General features: G+C 35.5%; 1 protein-coding gene across 1 annotated transcript; it reads right to left on the bottom strand.

Moving 5' to 3' along the window:
- Nucleotides 1-3,811: 3,811 nt before the first annotated feature.
- On the bottom strand, nucleotides 3,812-24,999 carry LOC117331649 (heat shock 70 kDa protein 14-like). Its single transcript, XM_033890477.1, has 14 exons — nucleotides 24,884-24,999; nucleotides 22,993-23,073; nucleotides 22,300-22,431; nucleotides 21,369-21,474; nucleotides 20,628-20,718; nucleotides 20,229-20,333; nucleotides 19,215-19,376; nucleotides 17,287-17,442; nucleotides 12,701-12,803; nucleotides 12,276-12,404; nucleotides 11,828-11,920; nucleotides 5,958-6,128; nucleotides 5,422-5,480; nucleotides 3,812-5,011 (listed from the first exon to the last, which is right to left on the bottom strand). The coding sequence occupies exons 1-14, from the start codon at nucleotides 24,938-24,940 to the stop codon at nucleotides 4,933-4,935; spliced, it is 1,524 nt and encodes a 507-aa protein (XP_033746368.1). The 5' UTR covers nucleotides 24,941-24,999; the 3' UTR covers nucleotides 3,812-4,932.
- Between the last annotated feature and the right edge of the window lie 23 nt (nucleotides 25,000-25,022).

The following is a 25,022-nucleotide window of genomic DNA, read 5'->3' as shown; positions in this document are numbered from 1 at the left end:
TATCTAACACCAGTAAAGATATCTAACACCAGTAAAGATATATAACACCAGTAAAGATATATAACACCAGTAAAGATATATAACACCAGTAAAGATATATAACACCAGTAAAGATATATAACACCAGTAAGATATATACACCAGTAAAGATATATAACACCAGTAAGATATATAACACCAGTAAAGATATATAACACAGTAAAGATATATAACACCAGTAAAGATATATAACACCAGTAAAGATATATAACACCAGTAAAGATATATAACACCAGTAAAGATATATAACACCAGTAAAGATATCAACACCAGTAAAGATATATAACACCAGTAAAGATATATAACACCAGTAAGATATATAAAACCAGAAAGATATATAACACCAGTAAAAGATATATAACACCAGTAAAGATATCATAACACCAGTAAGATATATAACACCAGTAAAGATATCTAACACCAGTAAAGATATATAACACCAGTAAAGATATATAACACCAGTAAAGATATTAACACCAGTAAAGATATATAACACCAGTAAAGATATCTAACACCAGTAAAGATATATAACACCAGTAAAGATATATAACACCAGTAAAGATATCTAACACCAGTAAAGATATCTAACACCAGTAAAGATATCTAACACCAGTAAAGATATATAACACCAGTAAAGATATCTAACACCAGTAAAGATATCTAACACCAGTAAAGATATATAACACCAGTAAAGATATATAACACCAGTAAAGATATCTAACACCAGTAAAGATATATAACACCAGTAAAGATATATAACACCAGTAAAGATATATAACACCAGTAAAGATATATAACACCAGTAAAGATATCTAACACCAGTAAAGATATATAACACCAGTAAAGATATATAACACCAGTAAAGATATCTAACACCAGTAAAGATATCTAACACCAGTAAAGATATATAACACCAGTAAAGATATCTAACACCAGTAAAGATATCTAACACCAGTAAAGATATATAACACCAGTAAAGATATATAACACCAGTAAAGATATATAACACCAGTAAAGATATCTAACACCAGTAAAGATATATAACACCAGTAAAGATATATAACACCAGTAAAGATATATAACACCAGTAAAGATATCTAACACCAGTAAAGATATATAACACCAGTAAAGATACATAACACCAGTAAAGATACATAACACCAGTAAAGATATCTAACACCAGTAAAGATATCTAACACCAGTAAAGATATTCAACACCAACGCTTGTAAGACTCTTTCTCGTCGGGAACTCCATTTTTCTTGATATCGATTGTTCAACAACGTCGTCAACTTTAAATTCGACAGTTCATTTCCAAAGACAAACCAAAAACATACCAACTCATTTACACAGTATTTCAGAAACTCAACCATCGTGGAGTAGAAAATGACTTCAATGAGATTTTAGAACTAATAGCTCAAAAGAAGTTTTCCTTGGAACTGTCCGTTTTTTCTCTCTAAAAAGCACATCCAAAATGAAAATATTCTGATATAACGAAGCGTTTCTGGAAAGCCGGTTATCGACTTTTTCATGGAAAGTTTCTTACGGACAACAGAATCTCTTCATTTAACTCAGCCTCCTAATTAATCTAAAAATATCCTAGCGACACAAACAAAGACTTGTAATCACTTGCATCAAATAAGTGACGCCTTGATCTACCCGACACCTTAGAACTTTCTCGGAGGTAAAGTGCCTTGGTTCCTCAGAAATATCGATGAACTCATACTCGATGGACTTTTGCAATGACGTCACAATAACTATGATCGTCAAGTCAATATTTAAGCATTGAACTGCTTTCATTTGGAAGTTATGGGCTGATGAATGCCAACTGCTTATATTTACATTTGAAAACGATTTTTAAAGGCTCTATCAAGGAATTTTGCTTCTACGATGATTGAACAAATTATTATCGTCAAAGACGGAACAGCCTTTTCAACAGCCATCTATTGTTATTGCCGACGTTACAATTATGACGTCACTATAACAATGACGTCATAATAAAGATTTGGAAGTTACATGTATGGACTCGTAACCTTCAAATGAGCTTGGTAAAGTTATATGGTGGGGCTGCAGTGTAAATGTAAATATTTAAGCATTGAACGGCTTTCAGTTGGCATTCATATTGACTATAAATGCCAACTGAAAGCCGTTCAATGCTTATATTTACCATCTGCGATTTTTTATTTGTCGTGCGATTTTTTTTTGAAATTTTCAAATTCAAATTTCAGTTGGCAGTTCATAAGCTGGTGAACTCGCAACTGACTCATGACCCATGTGACCTTGAATGAAGGTCAAGGACATTCATTTGAAAAGACTTGGTAGCCCTTCATTCAAGCATGCTACAAGCCCAATATCAAGTCCCTGGGCCTTTTGGTTGAGAAGTTGTTTAAAGATTTTAGCCAATTTGACTTCCATGACCTTGAATGTAGGTCAAGATTATTTATTTATTTTGTTTGCAAATAAGTTCCAGTTCCTTGCCTAGTCAAACCAATTCTCAGTGTTCTTGTAAAGTTTACTTCACTGCTGTCCTCAAAAATGTAGCCCCATACTAAATGTCACCTGTGAAGATTTAAAGGCAACAGTAAATAAACGGACCTCTACCACCGTTTCTTCCGTATCTTACCTTGACCAGGAGTCATGATAACCGGTCAACTTGTTCCTATACCTCGCCTTTTCCTCGAAGACATGGTTCTCAAGCGATCCCCGTTTTAACATCGTTACATTCGTTGGTCACTTTCATCTGGTTTGTATGAAGCATTCCATCAAACTGTACCAACAGGGTAAACATGGGGGGACACTCTGGATGCTTGTTTAAAGTACTGTGTAGTCTAATATGCTTTCTCATTTGTAGAAAGTAATTCCTATTGGTACATGTATGTCTATTTTATGGATGTTGCTCATGTGCCATGCACTCCGAATCACTTGAATGAGTCTATGCCTTTTGTGCACTCCTTTGAGTCACCGAAAGGCAATTTCTGCATTTCTTAAAAGCCATCTATATGTTTCAAACTCCGCCCTCTGATTCTGCTTTTCTTCAATTATTCATCCAGATGTCCTCAAATGCACCTCATTCCCGCCTACAGGGAGGTATCACACATCAATATGCAAGTAATTCACTTAACTATCCATTCAAATTATCCTCAATTCCCCCTTGGGCCACGACCCTAGATGGACCACACATGTCGGTTTGCCTAATGCTGCGTCTAAACAGAGTGATTAGTTAAAATACTTTAAAACTGTTATGAAATCATTTTTGTTTAAATTAACAGAACCATTGGCATACATAAGGCAAGGAAAATACTTTAATAATGGAAATAGGTATATTACTAAAACAAAACTTATCCTTGGTCAGAGGAACACGTGCAATACCATACATACAATCAAGAAGCCCAGAGGGCCTGCATCGCTCACCTTGATGTTTCAGTAATCATGGTAAAATACACTTACATAAGTTATTTTACAAATATTTTTTGAGTTTTTGAGTTGCCTCTCCAATGACTCCAAGCAAATATGGACCAATCTTATCATTCTTTCAAGAGATTTTTTTTTGTTACAGATGTACCCTACTGACCCCCCTCTCCGGCCTCAGGGAAACTGCACTTTTGATCTTCCCATAATGTTCCAGACTAACTTCCAACAAAATACATTCAGTCATCCAGGACTTTAGTATGCGATTTTAAGAATTTACTGCTATTTCCTATATTTAGCCTTGCCCCTCTGGTCCCAGGGGAGCTAAATCCTTCATTTAATTGTAAATAAAACAAGAAATCAAAGCACAAGACATGAACTTTTTATTGGGGACATAATTGTTCAATAAGACAATCTTGACATAGTATATATTCAACCTTTTATAAAATCTAAGATACATATTCAGTAGTCACAATGGTCTCTGAATTATAAAGTACAGGAGATTCACATTAACTCTAGATTGTTTTAAGGAGATGGTTTTTAAAAGAAATATCTTATATATATATATATTTTTCAAAAAGACCAAAATAGCAATTATCTCCAGTACAATAACTAGGGATGTCATAAGAGGTAACAATTAAATAAAGAAATGTGTTTTCTGTATCAGAAGCATAAGATTTTCTTAGACATATTTCTAAGAAAAGCTGGGATCTCCAACCCTTCTTCTCTCTTAAATAGAAAATATGGGAAATAGAGAGTAATATACATGTATTACCAAGGGCCAAACTTCAGTCATATTCTGATAATTCTGTCATTGTTAATAATTATAAAAATAATCCTAATGCAATAATCTAATAGAACAACTTTATCATTGAATGGAGCAATATGTTTATTACTGATTCAGAAATCCCCTACCTCACCTTTTACTTAATTGTATTATTTTCATGACACAGCTCATGTGAAAGAGAATACTCGGCTCATAAGTGACAATGCATGCAAATAACTTCCAGTCAAAAGTTTTGGACTTGATCATTGCTGTTTATGAGACAAAACAGTTGTCATGGTAACTGGTCACACTTGATAATCTCAACTTCACCTCAGCTAATATGATGTTTAACAAATGTCAAAAGTCACATCTGCACTGATGATAATGTAGCAGCCAAGTTCTGTGGTTAATTACATGATCAGACTATTGTACAGCACCATGTTTTGTACTGAGCAGGGCAGTTCCATTCTATTTAATACATCATACAGATTTGATCGGTAAACTGAGCAAAGTAGTCAAGATCTGTAGCAAATCACACTACCAGATTATTATACTGCAGCTGATGTTTTATACAAATTAAGAAGAACAGTCACTTTCTGTACTGGACACAGAAGCCAAGTTCACGTTCTGTACTGGACACAGAAGCCAAGTTCTGCTGCATATATCTGGTCAAGTCCTGATTTTCCTGTGTAATGATATTAGGTCCTACTGCCTCCAGTCATCAGCTGCATACCTCCACCACAACAGACTCGGTCTTGTTGGATTTCTCCTCCCTGCAGGTTACGTGGAGGGAGCCCTCTCTTTAACATATAAATAAATTATTATTTAACCAAAGAAATTCACTCTTAACTAAGCTTGGTCATTACTGCTGTAACAGGTTAATCTTTCATTAACAAGTTTTAATATCTAATCAAAAGCTATGACAAGGTATTAATCAAAAGTCAATTCACAATTGTTGAATTTTTAATCATACTAAATATTTTGAAGAAAATATAGATACAAGAATTTCCTCCAAACCAAAATATGGTTGATTTGTGTCAACTCACTCGAAAGAAATCCCACTTTTCACTACAGAGGGCAGAAGACAGAGCTCATTAATAAAATAAATGGATCTCTATCCTCTCGTACCAAACAAAGCTGGAGGTTTTATATTCTTCAAAATGCAAAACACAAAAGTTTTTTCCGAGAAATTACAAAAAAAGTTACACACCTTCTTAAGTGGAAGGTTACTAAAACTTTTGCTGCTTCTGGTAAGTCTCTCATCACAAGCTGAAAAGGCAATAGTGATCAATTTAACATTAAATAATCAAAACAAATATCCTTTTATAACTGAAATTTTATGATTGAAGAGGAAGGAAAATTGCAATATGATCTTCAGAGACTTCATTATTTTGAGGTTGGTTTTCTGAACAATCTCATACTAGACACTGTACAACTGAGGACAAACGGGAAAATTAGGCATACTGATCCTATCAGTACTTATTGAGAAAAAATCCCATAAAACATACTTTATATTCAATATTCATACAAAATCTTAGATGGCTCGAGGCAACTTTGTGTCTGAAATATACATGTACTATTAAGATGTAAATACCTGGTACAATATTTTTGAATTAGTGTCCTGTTTATGCATATAAATTATACAGTAATTGTCAACAAATAAATGTTTTAAGGCAAGCGCCTACAACAAATTGTAGTCAACTTAAGTTCTGACCTAGGTGAGGTCAGAGTGAACCTATGACTAACCTTGGCAAGGTCAGCTGCAGTGTCGGGTTGCTGAAGGTCATCACATTCACACAGATCCATCTGTAGGGAAGTCTGATGTTCTCCCAACACGACAGTCTCGTGTTTACGGGACGGTAAAGGAGTAAGGGATGGGAACACAGACACCAGTTTCGTCTCACCATCACTGCTAGACTAAATTGGTATGTAATAATGATCATCTCTTGTTAACAGTCAAAATGTGGCAAAAATTGGCAAACTAGTAATGTATCTGTATATCACATAGATACAAAGTTATGCAGCATTCTATATGACATTTCTGTTTTAAAAGTTAGACTGTCATTATAGCTCAAAGCAGGACATAACTACAACAGAGGCATTCTAGGAGACCAAGAAAATACAAAAAATCACATGTTTAACCCTCTTTGAATTTAATATTTACCTTTAGCGTAACGATGGATATGAAACTTAGCTGTATAACAACAGTAAGACCTACTCAAATACAACTGCAGCATTGTATTGAAAAATATTGAACTATCAATATAACTTGAAATCATTTCTGATTTGATGATAATGGCGTTTGTTATCTTGTTAAAATGTGGAAAATATCATTAACTAAGCTTACAAGCAAAATTAGTTAATATTTAATTCTAAAAATATCATATTAAATTGATTTTTGTATTATTAACTATTTTTTTTTTATGTTTTGTCAATATTGAATGATGTAGATATTTCTGCGACCTTTAATCTAAACAAGAGGGCCATGGCCCTTAATGGTCATCTGACAATTGAACCATTATATACAGAGGATCTAACACAAGTGTTCATGTGATATGACCCTGTCTCCCTGTCAGGAGGGGTCAGACCTGCCTCATTTATACAAAGATTGGTTGCCCTCCCCAATGATGTTTTACACCATTTGGTAGAAATCCCCTCTAAGGTTAAGGAGTAGTGTTTTCAAGCAAAATTTCTTCAAAGTTCCCCTGTTTTGGCCCTGTCTTGGCCCTGTCTTCAGGGGTCTGGCCAGTCTCATTTATATAAAATATGATTGGCCGCCCCCATTGATGTTCCATACCACATTTGGTTGTAATCAAACCAAGGATTAAGGAGGAGTAAAGTTTTAAAGCAAAATTTCAGAAAAAAATCCACTTTTAGGGAGCCCCACCCCACTGGCCCCTGGGGTCACACAAGCCTCATTTATATACAATATGATTGGCCTCCCACAATGACGTTTAACACCAAATATATATGGATGTAATCCAACCATGGGTTAAGAATGAGTAGGGTTTTAAAGCCAAATTTTAGCAAAGTTCCCCTTTTGGGTCCCCACCACTCTGACCCCAGAGTTCAGACCAGCCTCATTTATTTAGAATATGATTGCCCTCTGTAATGATGTTTCACACCAAATTTGGTAGTAAGCCGTTTTGAAGTTAAGGAGGAGTAGCGTTTTGAAAGCCAAAGTTTAACAGTGCACGGCGGAGGACAATTAACAGACAGAGCACGATGGCTATAGGTCATCTCGACCCTTTGGGTAAGATGACCTAAAATCTTTTTTTTTCTGTAACAAATTTTACCCTATTACCATGTGACTGCCAGAAATGTCATCGTAAAATGGATGTTTTATGAAATAAATTTGAGGTTCAACATACAAAAGTCTTCATAATTTTATTGAAAATGATGTGTTCCCCTACTACTATTGTCCCTACTATACTATTGGCCATAATGAAGAGAGAGAAAAAAAACTGTTTGCTGAAGATATGATTTTAACCTGAATTCCCACTAATCATAAAGACCATACTAGTGTGGTAATTCACACTGAAATAATTAACAATCACATAAAACACAAAATAGAGATACACATTTTTGTTGCTCAGAATGATGAACTTACAGGCCGTGCTCTTTGCACGTTCTCAGCGATTGCATTTCATCATGTCGACAATATTATGAAGTCACGGTAACAGTACAATGATGTCACGTCGACAATTCAATCACGTCACGTCAACAATTTCCTTGCATTGATGTAACGTCAATATTAGATAAGAAGGTAAACAGGGTAAGAGAAAAATAATCAGTCACCCCCATGGAAGTGAGACAGGGGAATCTCAACCCTTGGGGTAAGATAATTAAGCTGCCAAACACTCCGCAAGCCTCGTGTTTGGCAACTTAAATATCTTCCCCTCGGGTTGAGATTCCCCTGTCTCACCCCCAAGAGAGTGAAAGATTCTATTAATCAAGGATTCTAGAGTACTGAAAGAGACAGTTTGTCCTTTAGTACAAGCAATGATATTTAGAGTTCAGGATTTTTTATTCCTCAGGATGATGACTCGGATAAATGCCAGTATTGTTTATGTAGGCCTTGTATAACAAAGGAGAGAAATAGACAACAGTGGTGGGAAATAACAACAAATCCAAAACACAGGAAAAATAATGTTCACAGGAAAGATTTACAAACAGTTCCAAATCAGTCTCACAGGAGCACTAGCAAGGTTCATAAATTTCATTGCATGGAAGCAAAACTTCTATTTTAAGAATATTAAATACATATGCCATATTTCAATTTATTCATTCTTAAAAATGTTTTTATATTAATGATCATTATTGTTTTATGCAGTTTATGCAATATTCATGATGCACTACTTCTTTGATGCTACAGACCCCATTCTTTGATGCTATAGACCCTATTCTTTGATGCCACAGACCCCAATCTTTGATGTCACAGACCCTATTCTTTGATGCTACAGACCCCATTCTTTGATGCCACAGACCCTATTCTTTGATGTCACAGACCCTATTCTTTGATGTCACAGACCCCATTCTTTGACGCCACAGACCCTATTCTTTGATGTCACAGACCCCATTCTTTGATGTCACAGACCCCATTCTTTGATGCCACAGACCCCATTCTTTGATGCTATAGACCCTATTCTTTGATGCCACAGACCCTATTCTTTGATGCTACAGACCCCATTCTTTGATGCCACAGACCCTATTCTTTGATGTCACAGACCCTATTCTTTGATGTCACAGACCCTATTCTTTGATGTCACAGACCCCATTCTTTGACGCCACAGACCCTATTCTTTGATGTCACAGACCCCATTCTTTGATGCCACAGACCCTATTCTTTGATGTCACAGACCCTATTCTTTGATGTCACAGACCCCATTCTTTGACGCCACAGACCCTATTCTTTGATGTCACAGACCCCATTCTTTGATGTCACAGACCCCATTCTTTGATGCCACAGACCCCATTCTTTGATGCTATAGACCCTATTCTTTGATGCCACAGACCCTATTCTTTGATGCTACAGACCCCATTCTTTGATGCCACAGACCCTATTCTTTGATGTCACAGACCCTATTCTTTGATGTCACAGACCCTATTCTTTGATGCTATAGACCCTATTCTTTGATGTCACAGACCCTATTCTTTGATGTCACAGACCCCATTCTTTGATGCTACAGACCCCATTCTTTGATGCTACAGACCCTATTCTTTGATGCCACAGACCCTATTCTTTGATGTCACAGACCCCATTCTTTGATGCCACAGACCCCATTCTTTGATGCTATAGACCCTATTCTTTGATGCCACAGACCCTATTCTTTGATGCTACAGACCCCATTCTTTGATGCCACAGACCCTATTCTTTGATGTCACAGACCCTATTCTTTGATGTCACAGACCCTATTCTTTGATGCTACAGACCCTATTCTTTGATGCCACATACCCTATTCTTTGATGCCACTGACCCCATTCTTTGATGCTACAGACCCCATTCTTTGATGCTACAGACCCTATTCTTTGATGCCACAGACCCTATTCTTTGATGTCACAGACCCCATTCTTTGATGTCACAGACCCCATTCTTTGATGCCACAGACCCTATTCTTTGATGCCACAGACCCTATTCTTTGATGCTACAGACCCTATTCTTTGATGCCACAGACCCTATTCTTTGATGCCATAGACCCTATTCTTTGATGCCATAGACCCCATTCTTTGATGCCATAGACCCCATTCTTTGATGCCACAGACCCTATTCTTTGATGCCATAGACACTATTCTTTGATGCCATAGACCCTATTCTTTGATGCCATAGACCCTATTCTTTGATGCCATAGACCCTATTCTTTGATGCTACAGACCCTATTCTTTGATGCCATAGACCCTATTCTTTGATGCCATAGACCCTATTCTTTGATGCCATAGACCCTATTCTTTGATGCTACAGACCCTATTCTTTGATGCTACAGACCCCATTCTTTGATGCCATAAACCCTATTCTTTGATGCCATAGACACTATTCTTTGATGCCATAGACACTATTCTTTGATGCCATAGACCCTATTCTTTGATGCCATAGACCCCATTCTTTGATGCCATAGACCCCATTCTTTGATGCCACAGACCCTATTCTTTGATGCTACAGACCCCATTCTTTGATGCCACAGACCCTATTCTTTGATGCCATAGACCCTATTCTTTGATGCTACAGACCCTATTCTTTGATGTAACAGACCCCATTCTTTGATGCCACAGACCCCATTCTTTGATGCCAGACCCCATTCTTTGATGCCACAGACCCCATTCTTTGATGTCACAGACCATATTCTTTGATGCTACAGACCCTATTCTTTGATGCCACAGACCCTATTATTTGATGCCACAGACCCTATTCTTTGATGCTACATACCCCATTCTTTGATGCTACATACCCCATTCTTTGATGTCACAGACCCTATTCTTTGATGCCACAGACCCTATTCTTTGATGCCACAGACCCTATTCTTTGATGCTACAGACCCCATTCTTTGATGCCACATACCCCATTCTTTGATGCCACAGACCCTATTCTTTGATGCCACAGACCCCATTCTTTGACGCCACAGACCCTATTCTTTGATGTCACAGACCCCATTCTTTGATGCCACAGACCCCATTCTTTGATGCCACAGACCCCATTCTTTGATGTCACAGACCCCATTCTTTGATGCCACAGACCCCATTCTTTGATGTCACAGACCCCATTCTTTGATGTCACAGACCCCATTCTTTGAAGCCACAGACCATGGTCTTTGATGCCACAGACCCTATTCTTTGATGCCACAGACCCCATTCTTTGATGCCACAGACCCCATTCTTTGATGCTACAGACCCTATTCTTTGATGCCACAGACCCTATTCTTTGATGCCATAGACCCTATTCTTTGATGCCACAGACCCCATTCTTTGATGCTACAGACCCTATTCTTTGATGCCACAGACCCCATTCTTTGATGCCATAGACCCCATTCTTTGATGCTACAGACCCTATTCTTTGATGCCACAGACCCTATTCTTTGATGCCATATACCCTATTCTTTGATGCCACAGACCCTATCCTTTGATGCCACAGACCCAATTGATTTTATGGCTAATCTGTATTATACATGGACTGGTCTTGTAAATACATTGTATAGTAATTCACCCCCATGTCCAGTTCTATCAGAAGAATTAGATATTACACTTCAAAGTTGGTCCAGCAAGCAAGTTTGCTTAATATCATGACCCCAGTTAGGGGGGGAAAGAGCATTTGTTCAAAGTTTGATCCTAGTAGACTTTTTCTGTTACAACATACGCAGCAATAATTATGAGAAACAAAGAAAATAATTCTATTGCAGTTATGTGCAGGTTAAACCCTAAATTGGCTGGACTAGTACAATTTGACAGGGTTGTGTGTCATTTCACCATTTTCACACATAGTATTTCAGTATGATAGTACTTTCAGTTTTCTTTAAGTGGCTCCATATTTTATGAACACATCATATTATGACCTGTTGACAGGACATGAAAACCAAAACATAAAAAAAAAAAAAAAAAAGATTACCTAGCTTTATCAATAAACTTACCCGTAAACACACAGCTTTAGACAAGCATTCAATTTCATTATCTCCTGTGTTCTCTTTAATCTCTGCGGTGTCACATCCTGTGAGAATACCAGCCTAAAAAAATATAGAATCTTCATATAAATTTAGAAATCAATTATATTTAGATCTTAAAAACACTACATATACTACAAAATTGGTTCAATAAGAAAACTTGATAGATTATTTTCATAGTTTAGCCCATTGCCAAATCTCATTTGAATGATTTATGCATCAGCAAATTGACACACCAATATATCCAGCGATTACATGTATATGGACATTTCTCCAAACACCTAGAATCTGTCGTTTAATGTGAATAATGCAAACATTCTACTATAGATATGTTAATTGCAAAACAACACTTACACTCATATGCATTTATCTTTCATTGATAATATTAGCTCAAAATATACATATATATATATCCTACCTGTTTGGCTGAGCCAATTGCTATCACCTCGTCTGGAGGGATGGAACTTAGAACCTCTGCACTTTTGATATAGTCTTGGATGGTTTTCTGAACCAGAGGCATTTTTGCCCCACCTCCACAAACTATAACCTATGAGAAGAAAGATTATAATTATATATATATACATATTATAATTTTCACTAATAAGGCGAAAATCTTCAATGGAAGGGAAATAACTCTTACCATTTATATAAGAGTAATTGTGCAAGATTTTTTCCTTGAAAAAAGATTGTTATCAGTTGATCAACTATTAAAGATAGGATTTACAGAGTGAATTGGAAAAACAATTTATCTAAATGTCAACTAATAGGAAACATGCATGTCTATACTTATTTAATGAGGTTATGTACAACAATGTTGACATTGATGCTATGATAAAACTTGACCTTGTCAATTTTGTCTGTGGATATCTCTGCCTCACCACAGGCTGCGTCTATAAGGCTTGTACACTGCTGCATCAGAAACCCAACCTGGTTCTCTAACCGTGCCCTAAAAAGACAAATGAGTTTTCACAATGATGACAAAATAAACAGATGACAGATCATAATGAAAACAAAGATTTACCCTCTTACTCGTCCTTAAATGTCTTTTGGGAGGAATCAAGAATTCAAAATCTTGTGAATGGTGGGCACCAGAGAATATGAGGCTTATCATATGGTACAGTTAGAATTAAATCACTTCTTTCCTTGTTTGACAAATCTTGAGTTTCCCTGATGGGTAGACATTTTAATCCTTAAATGAAAACAGTTCCTGTTTGTATTTAAAGCTAGGTAGATTTAATGCAAGCAGGCATCGGTTTGCATTTTGTGGATTTAAATACTGTTAGGTGTAATTACCTCTCCCTGATCATAATTGGTCAGAAGAAACTATGACCAGCTTGTCTATATATAGCATATACATAGTATGTCTACAACAGTTAACCATATAAGGAATGCTCACTGGTCCCTTCTGAAATACATAATTATATGAATCATTCATGAAAAGAAGGTTAAGCCGTGTCTTCATACTATAAACTTTGGTACAAGCAAGTTTCAGAACATATACAAATTTATAAGATTAATACTACAGGAATTAATATCATTACAATCATTAGGTTTACTGCAGGGAAGGGGCCATTTGCCCCATATTTTTAAAATGGCCCACCAACTCACAAATTTCTTCCAATTTTCTAAGTTTTGGCCCATATGACTTCTGAAATCTTGTCAAAACAGCCCATAATTTTTGGGTCCAGGGTGGACCCTGTTACTGTGATGCTTCCAGTGCGGGAAGTGCTCAAAGAAGATAACTGCTGAAATATGTATACTTACAGCAAATATATTTTGAAGCAGTTACACTGTACCAAACATTTACAAAATCTAACAGTGGGTATTCAATTTCAAGAAACATAGCACAAGAATATAAAACAAATGATTTGGCATAATAAATCAACAAACACTAGCTTTACCAGAGAATATTTGGTGGGCAGTGATTAATAAATCACTGAATATAAAAAAAACAATTTGGCATAATAAATCAACAAACACAAGCTTTACCAGAAAATGTTTGGTGGGCATACTTCTCATCTGGCAAAACTTGGCCAGGGAGACCTTAAACCACCAATTTAATGTAGCATGCTTGTGTCTGGATCAGCTGACTACAGGTGGACAGTCACTGACCGATCCTTGGTCTGGTCATCTGGGTCTGGTGTTTCCCAAGCATGCACAAGTTTGTTTGGTTATACATTACTTAACTTTGTATAAAAGATGTTATATCTCTAAGAGTAATAATAATTGATTTAAAACAATATCTCCGACTAAGAGTAATGATAATTGATTTAAAACAAGAACAGATTGTTGTATGTTTTAATAAAATATGTACATACATAGGTAATTACCTCCCTCAAAATGTTGAGATTCTCTACTGTTTTTAAAAATCTTTTAAAATTTAGAGTGGACAAATATTTAATTGCATGATTGCATCCCTAAGAAATTTGATGGGTGTGCTGCCCTTTCATTTAGTATGTAACTAATGGTCTTATAAACAATCATTATAAGGACACTGTAATAATTTCAGTATTAATACCGTGGGTGCCATTTATCAGAGTTAATCAGGTATATTTCTTTACCATGGGTGCCATTTGTCAGACTTAATTAGATATGTTTCTTCACTGTGGGTGCCATTTGTCAGACTTAATTAGATATGTTTCTTTACTGTGGGTGCCATTTGTCAGACTTAATTAGATATGTTTCTTTACTGTGGGTGCCATTTGTCAGACTTAATTAGATATGTTTCTTTACTGTGGGTGCTATTTGTCAGACTTAATTAGATATGTTTCTTTACTGTGGGTGCCATTTGTCAGAATTAATTAGATATATTTCTTATATATATATACTTCACTGTCTATATTTACTAATTCACTTTACTCTGAATATATGTGGTACCTTTGGAGAGGACTTATATAGGCTTGCCTGTTGTCCAATCCATTTGTTTTATTGCAATAAAATTTGTTGAAATGAAAAGATATATTTCTTTACTGCGGGTGCCATTTATCAGAATTAATCAGGTATATTTCTTTATCATGGGTGCCATTTGATGTTTTATTATTATGTTGCTATCTGGGATGTAGCTTCTTGAAGTATGCCAATTTATCTAAATCACTTTAAGAACATTCCATTTCGCTTTACAGGAGGAATTTTTTATAGGCTTTGTGTCTACCACAGATGAATACAGATTAGTACTACCCTCATTCTAAATCACTTTTGCTTTATCACCAATTTAGGTAGGAAAGGGCTTAAAATAAGCTGAAAAACTTGTGCCCTATGCCACTGTTTATAATCTATAAACAATGTATATTTTGCGCAATGAAAATATGTTTAATTTAATAAAAACCAATATACTATCAAACTTTGTTATCTCAAACTTTGCTTTACTTAAGTCAGGTATGAAAATGGACTAAGGGCAAAAAGGCTGAAAATTAGATTACTCAATCTTTTCAATGGGAAAAATTACAAGTTTACATTACACTGATATTCTCAAAAAGGCTGAAATCAGCCAATCGGCTGAACATTTTCATCTCTGTTAAGTAATAAGTGGCCCATGAGCCTTAACGGTCCCCTGAGTTTTGAAACATTTTGGCAGATTTGATTCCTGTGGTCTTGAATTTGAGGTCAATGTCTTTCACCCAAGCATGCTAAAGGCTGATCAGATCTCTGGGCCTCTTGCTCAGTGAGAAGAAGTCAATTAAAGATTTAAGCATATTTGACCCCAGTAACCTTGAATGATGATCAAGTTCATTAATTTGAACAATATTAATAGCCGTTCAACCAAGATTGCTACATGCCCGTTATCAGGTCTCTGGGCCTCTTGCTTAATGAGAATAAATTTAAAAGTTTTTAGCATATCTAATCCCTGTGACCTTGAATGAAAGTCAAGATCATTCATTTGAACAATCTTGATAAACCTTCACCCCAGCATGCTATAGGCCCAATATCTTGTCTCTAGGCCGCTTCGTTATGGAGAAGAAGTTGAAAATGTATATTGTTTACGAACTGATAACAACGGACAAAAGGCTATTAGAATAGGTCACTTGAGAATTCGTCTCAGGTGACCTAAAGATTCAAGTCCGAAAGAAAAAAATTCTATACTTGGTTTCATGATCCAACTAACTTCAGGATAAGCTAATAAGCCTTGACTGTACATGTCAATTCAATGTTGACAAATATATTGTGATGTCACATGAATAATTAAAAAAAAAAATTAATTGATACACTTAAAGATAATATTGTTTAAGTCAGCTTTCACAAATATCTTATAAAAACTCTTTTAAGCCAAAGGCATTTATAGTTTTATATTCAATAATAAAAACAATAAAAAGAAAACTAGGTCTTTGTAATTTATAATTGTATTCTGTAAAGATCTTAAATGGGTGTTTTCGATATTCAATAAAACCTTAAAATTAATTGTTTTTGACAGAGTGTTTGGTGGGCATACTTCTCCTCTGGCAAAACTTGGCCAGGGAGACCTTAAACCACCAATTTAATGTAGCATGCTTGTGTCTGGATCAGCTGACTACAGACGGACAGTCACTGACCGATCCTTGGTCTGGTCATCCCGCTCTGTTTTTCAAGTATGCGTTATTTAATAAATAGGTATTATTAGGTAGGTTATACCATGCATATGAAAGTCGTTGTACTGTTATTTTTCTCTTCAGAATTATTTTCAGGGTACGGTTAATCTACCTATACAGTGCAAACATTCATCTGATAGTGAACATACAATACTGACAAATTATCTCAAAACATTAAATCTAACAAACATTTATGTTATACAATTACAGCCTTCTGATAAAAAAATTATGATGGAGGACAAAATCAGAATTTGAAATTTTTATTACATTTATAAATCAATTTACAAAAATGTAATTACTCTCAAAGTTGTGTAGATATTGTTTGTCTAAGTTGTGTCTGTTGTAATTGTGTGGTAGACATTAGACATTGTTGGACAATGCCAAGGGAAGCATTCAGACTCTTTGTTTGGAAACATCCAGTCAATCAGTTTTTCAAGCATGATAGGTTGATATCGTTTTTCATGGGGGAAAATGTGACCTTTTTTTAGCCAAATCAGAATTTAGTAATAAACCAAATTATCACAGACTATATATATTATATATTTCGTTATCTTGTATATATATATTCTATTAGTTTATTGATTAAACATTTAATGGAGGTTCTGTAATAAGTAATATTTGGTTATTTATTCAATTGTATGCTTCCCCAGTAATCACCAAATACAGCTGAAATAATGAGAATGAAAAATAAAATGAAAAAAGGGCATAACATTGATAAACAGAATGTCAATAAGTCATGTGGTCATCTTACTTGGGAAATTTCCAATATTGTATGTTACCTGTTACAAATGAATTCTATTTAAGTGTCAGAAATGTAACACTTGTAATAAGATTGATCTGTAGAATATTAAGCAGGTTTTTGCTTACCTGGATACACTGTTGTGAAAATCCACACCCTCAAACAGGGAGTCAACCGCACAGGAAGCGTTACCAAGGTTGGACAATGTGTGTTTACAGCGCTCGGCTGCCACATTGAGTTTACTCACTGACCGCCGACTCTCCTTCACATCAAGTTTGTATTGTCTGAAACATCAGCATAATGGCACAATAAAAGATTCAATTAAAAGTCCCCTCCCTGCCCCTTTTTCCAAAATAAAAATCTATGAATACTTTCCTTAATTAAAGAGTTCATTACAGTTGATTGCCTCTTAAGATTATGTTGCTATATTACACCAATATTTTGCAATTTTGTCATCAGGTTTAATAATCTACAGTGCCGTGCCAAAAGTGAGTAGCCACTTTCAACGTCAAAAATGACGTTTTCGCCGTTACGTCGTATTTTAATAAAATGAAAGAAATATATTTTCAAGTAATATTGTTATATCATACATCATTTTAATCGTGATCATCGTGTCCATAATCCGGAACGCAGAATACGGTATTTGGTTTCATTTTTAAGCACCGTTGTCAGTGTAAACAATATGGCGCCACATGGTAGTGAAATGTCACAGTGCCAGAAGCAGACGATCACAGCAATGCACGAAAGTGGAATTTCTGGACGAAAAATTGCTGAAATATTGAACATATCCCGTTCAACAATTCAGAAGTTTCTCCGACGTTTTCACGAGAGAGGAAGTTTAGAAAACAAGCCCCGAAGTGGTAGGAGCAAAATTACCACCGTCAGAAGTGACACTCGGCTTTCGCGGCTGATAAAACAGAACAGACGTCAAAGTTTTCCGGATTTATTGGCATCATTTAATGAGTTAAACCCCACTGAAGTATCTGAGAGAACTTTAAAGAGAAGACTCAGTGATTTGGATTATAAAAGATGCGCTGTTAGGAAGTGACTACCATTTCAAAGGTGAACCGTGAACGACGTGTAAAATGGTGTCGAGATCATCGGACATGGACAGTTGAACAAAATTGGAAAAATATCATTTTTACGGATGAAACAAAGATTGTCTTAGGTCAGGATAGCAAAGTATATGTCTGGAGAAAACGCGACGAGACATGGAAACCGGAATGCCTTCGTCAGTATAGTGCTCATTCGCATATCTCGGTCATGTTTTGGGGTTGTATAACTTTTCAAGGAGTGGGGGTATTGACCCCAGTGGAGGGTAATATTAATTCTGAGAAATATATATATGTTTTAGATACACATTTGTGGCCAGTTGTTGCGAAAATGTTTGGAAATTCTTTTTGGATATTACAAGAGGACAACTGTCCCGTCCATGTGTCAAGACAGACCTGCCGGTGGAAAACGGAACATAATATTGAAACAATTCCTTGGCCAGCACAGTCCCCAGACATCAACATAATAGAAAATCTATGGAGATTACTAAAAATTAAACTAACAAACAGACTGAATGACATTAGGTCAAAGGCAGATCTGGTGAGGGTCGTTTTTGAAATTTGGAATCAGCTGGACCAGACAAGAATACAGGCATTATATGAATCAATTCCAAAGAGAATACAGGAAGTTATTAAAGCAAAGGGGTGTATTACCAAATATTAACAAGTAAGTTACATTATTTTTGCTATTTTATTGAAAAAACGTCGAAAATACAAAGCCATCTACTTGACATTGCAAAATGACGTTGCGTAGAAGTGGCTACTTACTTATGGCACTGCACTGTATGTGCACAAAAGATATAATATGTATTAAGACAGAAAAGAACAAACAGGAATGTTATTTCAGACCATCAAGGCCAAAGAAAACTAAAACTGTATCACAGTAATCCATTTCCAGACATCTTTGGAAAAACTCGGATGTTTAATCTGTTTTGTGAAACCTTGACCTCTTGGTGAAAATATGTTTTTAATCAAAAGGCAAATATACAATGTGAATAGAATACCTGAAAAATTCTGCTGCTAAGTGGTCTGCCAAGGCCTTGGTGAACTTTGACCCTGAGAGCTGTTTACTATTGACAGAGCCCAAGATCCGATACAGACCATTGGACACCTTTACTACAGAGACACTGCTTGATTCTCCACCAAGGCGGAACACCAATGTATAGCTACAAAACAATGTTACTTTATTATATCTTGTGTATGGAAACTTTCCTAGTCTACCAGTTCCTTTTGACACCAAAATATCACAGGACAATTATTGGCAATAAAGATAAATTACATCCACAAAGCATACCGAGTGTATGCATGCAGACAAATAATATTTACCCCATCTCTTGATAAAAATGACTGAATATACATAAAACAATAAACATTAATGAATTTCGCTCTTGATTTCATTCTTTGTTTTTAGACAAGAAAGACTTTGAACTAGCTGATCAAAATTGAGATATCATTCAAATCTGTTTTCCTTCTGCACCAATCATGGTTGGTCCTTTTTGAATGATAATATCTGTGTGGCCCGAATGTCAAACCTAAGATGGATGCATCCATCAATATGCCACTTCATGCTCAAAACAATGTATTTGGACAATATATACATAGTTTGTTGATTTTCCTTTGTCACCATGGGCACAACCCCAGAAGGAGACAAAGTAACAAAACACCAGATAGTTCAGAGGTAAATCAACATTTTAAACACTGTTAAAGGTCCAATGCCAGTCCAATCAGCACTTTACACACACTGCCAAACAGGCATATCAGAGACAAATTCTGATTGAAAAAATATCATGTTGCATAGTAAGTATTGAGGTCATTTGAACATGAAGCTTACAGGCCACCATTAGATCTTCATAACCTTGTGTATAATGATGATCAATGCTTTAATCAGATTGATACAGAATACTGACAAATGTCAAAATTACCTATTCTTATGTACAAGGAAGTAAAGATATGCATCTCTGAAAAAGATTTTTTCTGGACTGCTAAATTTAAGATGTTAGTGAGCGTAAGCCCTTTACCTTTCTGCTTTGTTGTCTACCTGCCCGATGTCGTATGCCATTAGAGCTGCCAAGGGTTCCTTAATCAATCGTAGAATATTGAAGCCACTCGACGCTGCAGCATCACTAACAAATAATACAAAACTTATTAGCCCCAGAGGACTCGGTGGACAGGTCAGAAATAGCTTCACATATGTTTTAATATATAAATATCAAGTCTAATTCATTGTTGCTTAATCAATGCAGAAAACCAAGTCCAATTATATAGTTGATTGCAGTGGTTCATCAAAAAGTTTTTATTTCATTTTTTTGCATTTCATTATTAATCACCAACATCCTCCTTCCTGGTGGAAAAACCAAGCACTCCCCTTAATATGGGTTGGCTGGAAAAACAGGTTTCCAAAGATCTGATCTTATTACCTGATGGCTGAAATTTGCTCCTCTGTAAAGTCTGTAGGCACAGTTAACACAGAGTCATGAATGTCACCATCCCCGTGACTTTTGGCAATACCTGACAGAAGAATAAATACCAATTAATTTATGTGCACAAGTTTCTTACAGCAGCAGTATTTATTTTTTACTTAAAGAGTAGACACATGACAATTATGAGGTTTGACCTTGGCCTATGACCATCAAATCTGATCACGTGTCCTGTAGAACTCAATGTTACCAACTACAGGGTAAACTAGAACTGTCATCCTGAGGATAACTAATACCCCTTCTGGAGATAAGTGTTGAAATCGAGAACTAAATAAAATTGGTCAAATGACTGAAGAGTTATGGCCCTTCATCAGAAAACCTGTTTATAATGACCAGTTACCATGGCAACCAAAGTTTTGAAGAAAAATAAGTTGCATGATCATCTACATAAGATCTTTTGTATTTCTGTGAATAACATTGAAATTGGTTCACAAGTTAAGGAATAGTTTTCCTGACAACATTTGACAGACAGACAGACAGAAAGACAGACAAGGTGATTCCAGCATACCCCCAACTTTGCTGCAAAGGGTATAATAAAGGCTTGTTTTCATTACAGATTGATATGTTGATTTACATGCCGTGTAAGTGATTACTAGAAGATTTCTATAAAGCCCTTCCAGTAAGTCTGAAGGGGTGGGATGGTAGAACAAACAGTAATGCAGCTATAGAACTCTTATTTACCCATCATTGTTTTGAACACTGCCTCTGCTACAGTGCCTGGACTTATCAGAGTTGTCTTTTCTTTGAATTCCACTTGGAAATGGGGCTCCCCTTTATGTGGTACTACCTGCATTATTAATTGAAATAAAAGAAATGCATAAGGTTAAAATATGAATAGGGAATACTATGATTTTGCTGAAATAAATATAACAACTTTCATATGATATTCAAGCCAATATCTGATAGTAGAATTGTCTAGGTTCTTGTATGAAGATTTGTGTAAACGAGTACATGTAGTACTATCAGCCACCATGCGGGAAGGAATTGAATCTCACATTTAACTAAAAGATTGTACAAAAGGGAAATAATTTTTACTATTCCGGATACACTGCCAGCTAAATCCAACTTCATTTTGGGGGAAAGCAGCATTGGTGTCCAAAAAAGGCTGAGACGTACATCTCATGGATATATTGATTCATTCAAAATTAACATAATGAGTATCAATTGCTCTATTAAGTATTGCAATCAGATTCACCTTGACATTGAATATCATTCTTTTAAAACTGAAAGTCGTATGATTTTTTGAAAATGTTTTTATTATATTGTAAAAAGTTAACTTCAAAAAATCAGATTTCTGAAAAGTGTTAATTTTCTAAATCATAGTCACAGCCACAACTAGGATTTTTTTGTGTCATGTAATTATAATTTATTAGATTTCACTTAACAATGTCAAACTAGACAGTATCAATAAAATCCTCAGAACTGAGTTGTATTATGAAATGGAGCCCTAGAAATAGGTAAGAGCTGGGTGAGGTCACATTGGCATATTTCTGCAGGTCAGCCACCTTGCAATTCATTTCTTCTACTCTAATTGAGCCATCTGTTAAATCTGATGCAAATCGTAGATCAATAAATATAGCATAACACAATCTACAGTTAATTTTAAATTTACCTTGACTGCGTAAGTTTCTTTGTAAGACTGTACTTCCGGATCATCCATGGCACGACCAAGAATCTTTTTCACACATGGGACTGTGTTTTGGGCATTCCTAATATAGGCCTGTTTGGCAGCCATGCCTACTGCCTAAAATATAAAATGTATTTGTAAATATGGGAAATATTCATTGCAATGAAAATTGACATCAGAGATGTTTGCACCACCTTTTACTTTATTGAATAAAATAACTTAAACAAAATGTATCTATAAAAATATAATAATAAAAAAAAAAATAATAAAACTGCAATTGCATAATTCAGGATATCTTTTAGTTACATGGAGAATTCTTCTACATCAGTTGAGAATTTTAACTGTTAGGCAACATTTTATTCAAATTTTTTGGGGGAAGGGCAGCAATTTCAGTTTTGTCAAAATTTGAAAATTACAAAAATAAAAAAGAAGTTTTTGTCATGAAATCATAATTATATTAACAGTTTTTGCAGTGACAGATGATGATAAAATGACATTATGGAAGAATAAAAACATGACCTTGCTATGTAAATTCAATCAACACATTATATGAGTTTTTCTTTTTTTAAATAAAGAGGGTGGATTGGGTTTACCATGCCAAGTCATGTTACTCTGGCGTTCTCCTTCCTACAGTACATTGATAAAGTGTACAAAGCTCTGTGTATACCATATACTGACCTGTTCTAATTCTGTGTAAGCCACCATAGCAGGTGTTGTCCTGTCCCCCAAATCATTAGCCACCACATCTGTCTTTCCATCCTGAAATAAGTTTAATAATATCAAATCATATTCAAAATATAAGGCCTCCCTTCTTAAAATCTTCTCAGATATATATTGTTTTATTTTCAGACTGAAAGTTCACTTTATGGAGACTTTAATTAAGTTCATAGAAGGTAAAGGATTCATAAGTTCATATCTTATGACAATTTAGTTGTAATTTATAACAATAAATCTCAAAATCTGCACTGAGTGTGGTGTACAAAGATGTCTTGGGAAACACTTCATTTTTTGGAGAATCTGTTATAGAGCTCTGCCATAAAGGCAAAACCTGGAAGAGCAAGAAATACCAAGAAATCTGCTTCTCAGTTGGGGACAAAATTGGAGGAATCATTCAAGGTTGCATGGGCGGAGGAACAGTTTAATTGCAAGATGTGTTTGAGTAAGAAGAAATGTTCATTAAGTAATCGATGCCACAACCATTACTGCATCAGATGCCTGGATTTTGGTTGGAGGAAATATGAAATCCTATCAAAATCAGATATGATGTAGTTTTATGTCAAATGCAGTGTCAGCCTAGAAGAATATACTTTTGTGTTTAGGGATTTAGCATCCTAGGAACAGCCAGGGACATATGAGAACAAGCGTCTCTTTGTCACCTGTGTAAGAAAACAAGGCACAGGAAGACAGAGCTGTGAGCTATTCTTTTAACATGTCATTGATTGACTTTGTGGCACAAGTTGCACTTTGCAAGAGTTGCCCATATGAAAGCTGTGGTTTAGAGCTAGGACTTACAGGATTCTAAATGGTGGAAGATATGTTTACAAAACAAATGTTCTATAATTATATAACTTTGCATGTTAAACATACGTATGCAGGAGCCTGTTGTTTTCAGCCTTTGTTTTTCAAACACCTGTCTATGCAGACCGGATTGAAATGCTTCCCTTTATTCGTTTCATAATCTAAGATACTCTTAATTCCTCCATGATAAAAATGGCTATTCATAAATGAAAAACCATATAAACTACCAAATTTGAGCTTATTCACGTTTTTTTTATCTATGCCATTATCATGCCAGGTTTTTTTTAAAGAAAAAAAGCCTGGCATGATAATAGCATAGATATAAATAGGAGTGCTAGTCAACTTTGAGATAAATTTCTCAAATTTTCATACTTTTCAAAATTTTGGCCAATTTTTATTAATATCATCTCATTGACATAAATATAATAATTATATGTAATCTTGGCTTTTAGCATTCCGTTATTTTATTTGATGATATTGAATACTTTTGTGATACAGCAATATAAAAGTTTATGCTGGCGTACTATGGGGAGGAAATGTTTTAGCTGCTGTCCACATGTCATATGGCTTGGATACTCCTATATGAGGTCTTATTCCACCTGATTACATTGGTGGATATTGCGACATGACAGCCTGTCAAAAGTTTCCTGTCGTGCAAACCTCTAATATTATTGGAGTAATGGCTTGGAGTAACATGTTACTTACGTAGATGATGATGGTGAAATATAGGAATTAGGATTCTGTCAAAATGTTTACAATATGAAAAAATCAATTGATATAAGTTATACACCCCTTTGTAAAATGACATCATACATCTATCACAGAGGCCTTAACACTACCCTGTGAAATGACATCACTTATATTATAGTAGATCTACAACTGACTACAATCAGTCGAATGCACCCAATATGGTTTCCCCAATATCAAGGTGCACGTGCACGTGTAAAGAGAAGACCGTTATTCACAACACGTTTAGTTAAAATAATTCATGAAAGTGAATATATCAACAATTGATTAATGTGCCGTATATTCAGTATTAACAGTAATTAACCTTAAAAACGGCCAAACAAGCTGACGAATTCCCAAAGTGTACACCGAAGGCTGCCATGTTTTAAATCTCGTGTCCCTCGAGATTGCTTCGCTGACCCGAGATTTGACCTATCACCCCGGAAGTAATTTTTCCACCAATC

The sequence above is a fragment of the Pecten maximus genome, chromosome 7 (assembly GCF_902652985.1).
Source record: "Pecten maximus chromosome 7, xPecMax1.1, whole genome shotgun sequence".
Taxonomy (NCBI): domain Eukaryota; kingdom Metazoa; phylum Mollusca; class Bivalvia; order Pectinida; family Pectinidae; genus Pecten; species Pecten maximus.
The sequence above is the reverse complement of the archived record's forward strand: the minus strand, read 5'-3'. Positions and strand labels throughout refer to the sequence as shown.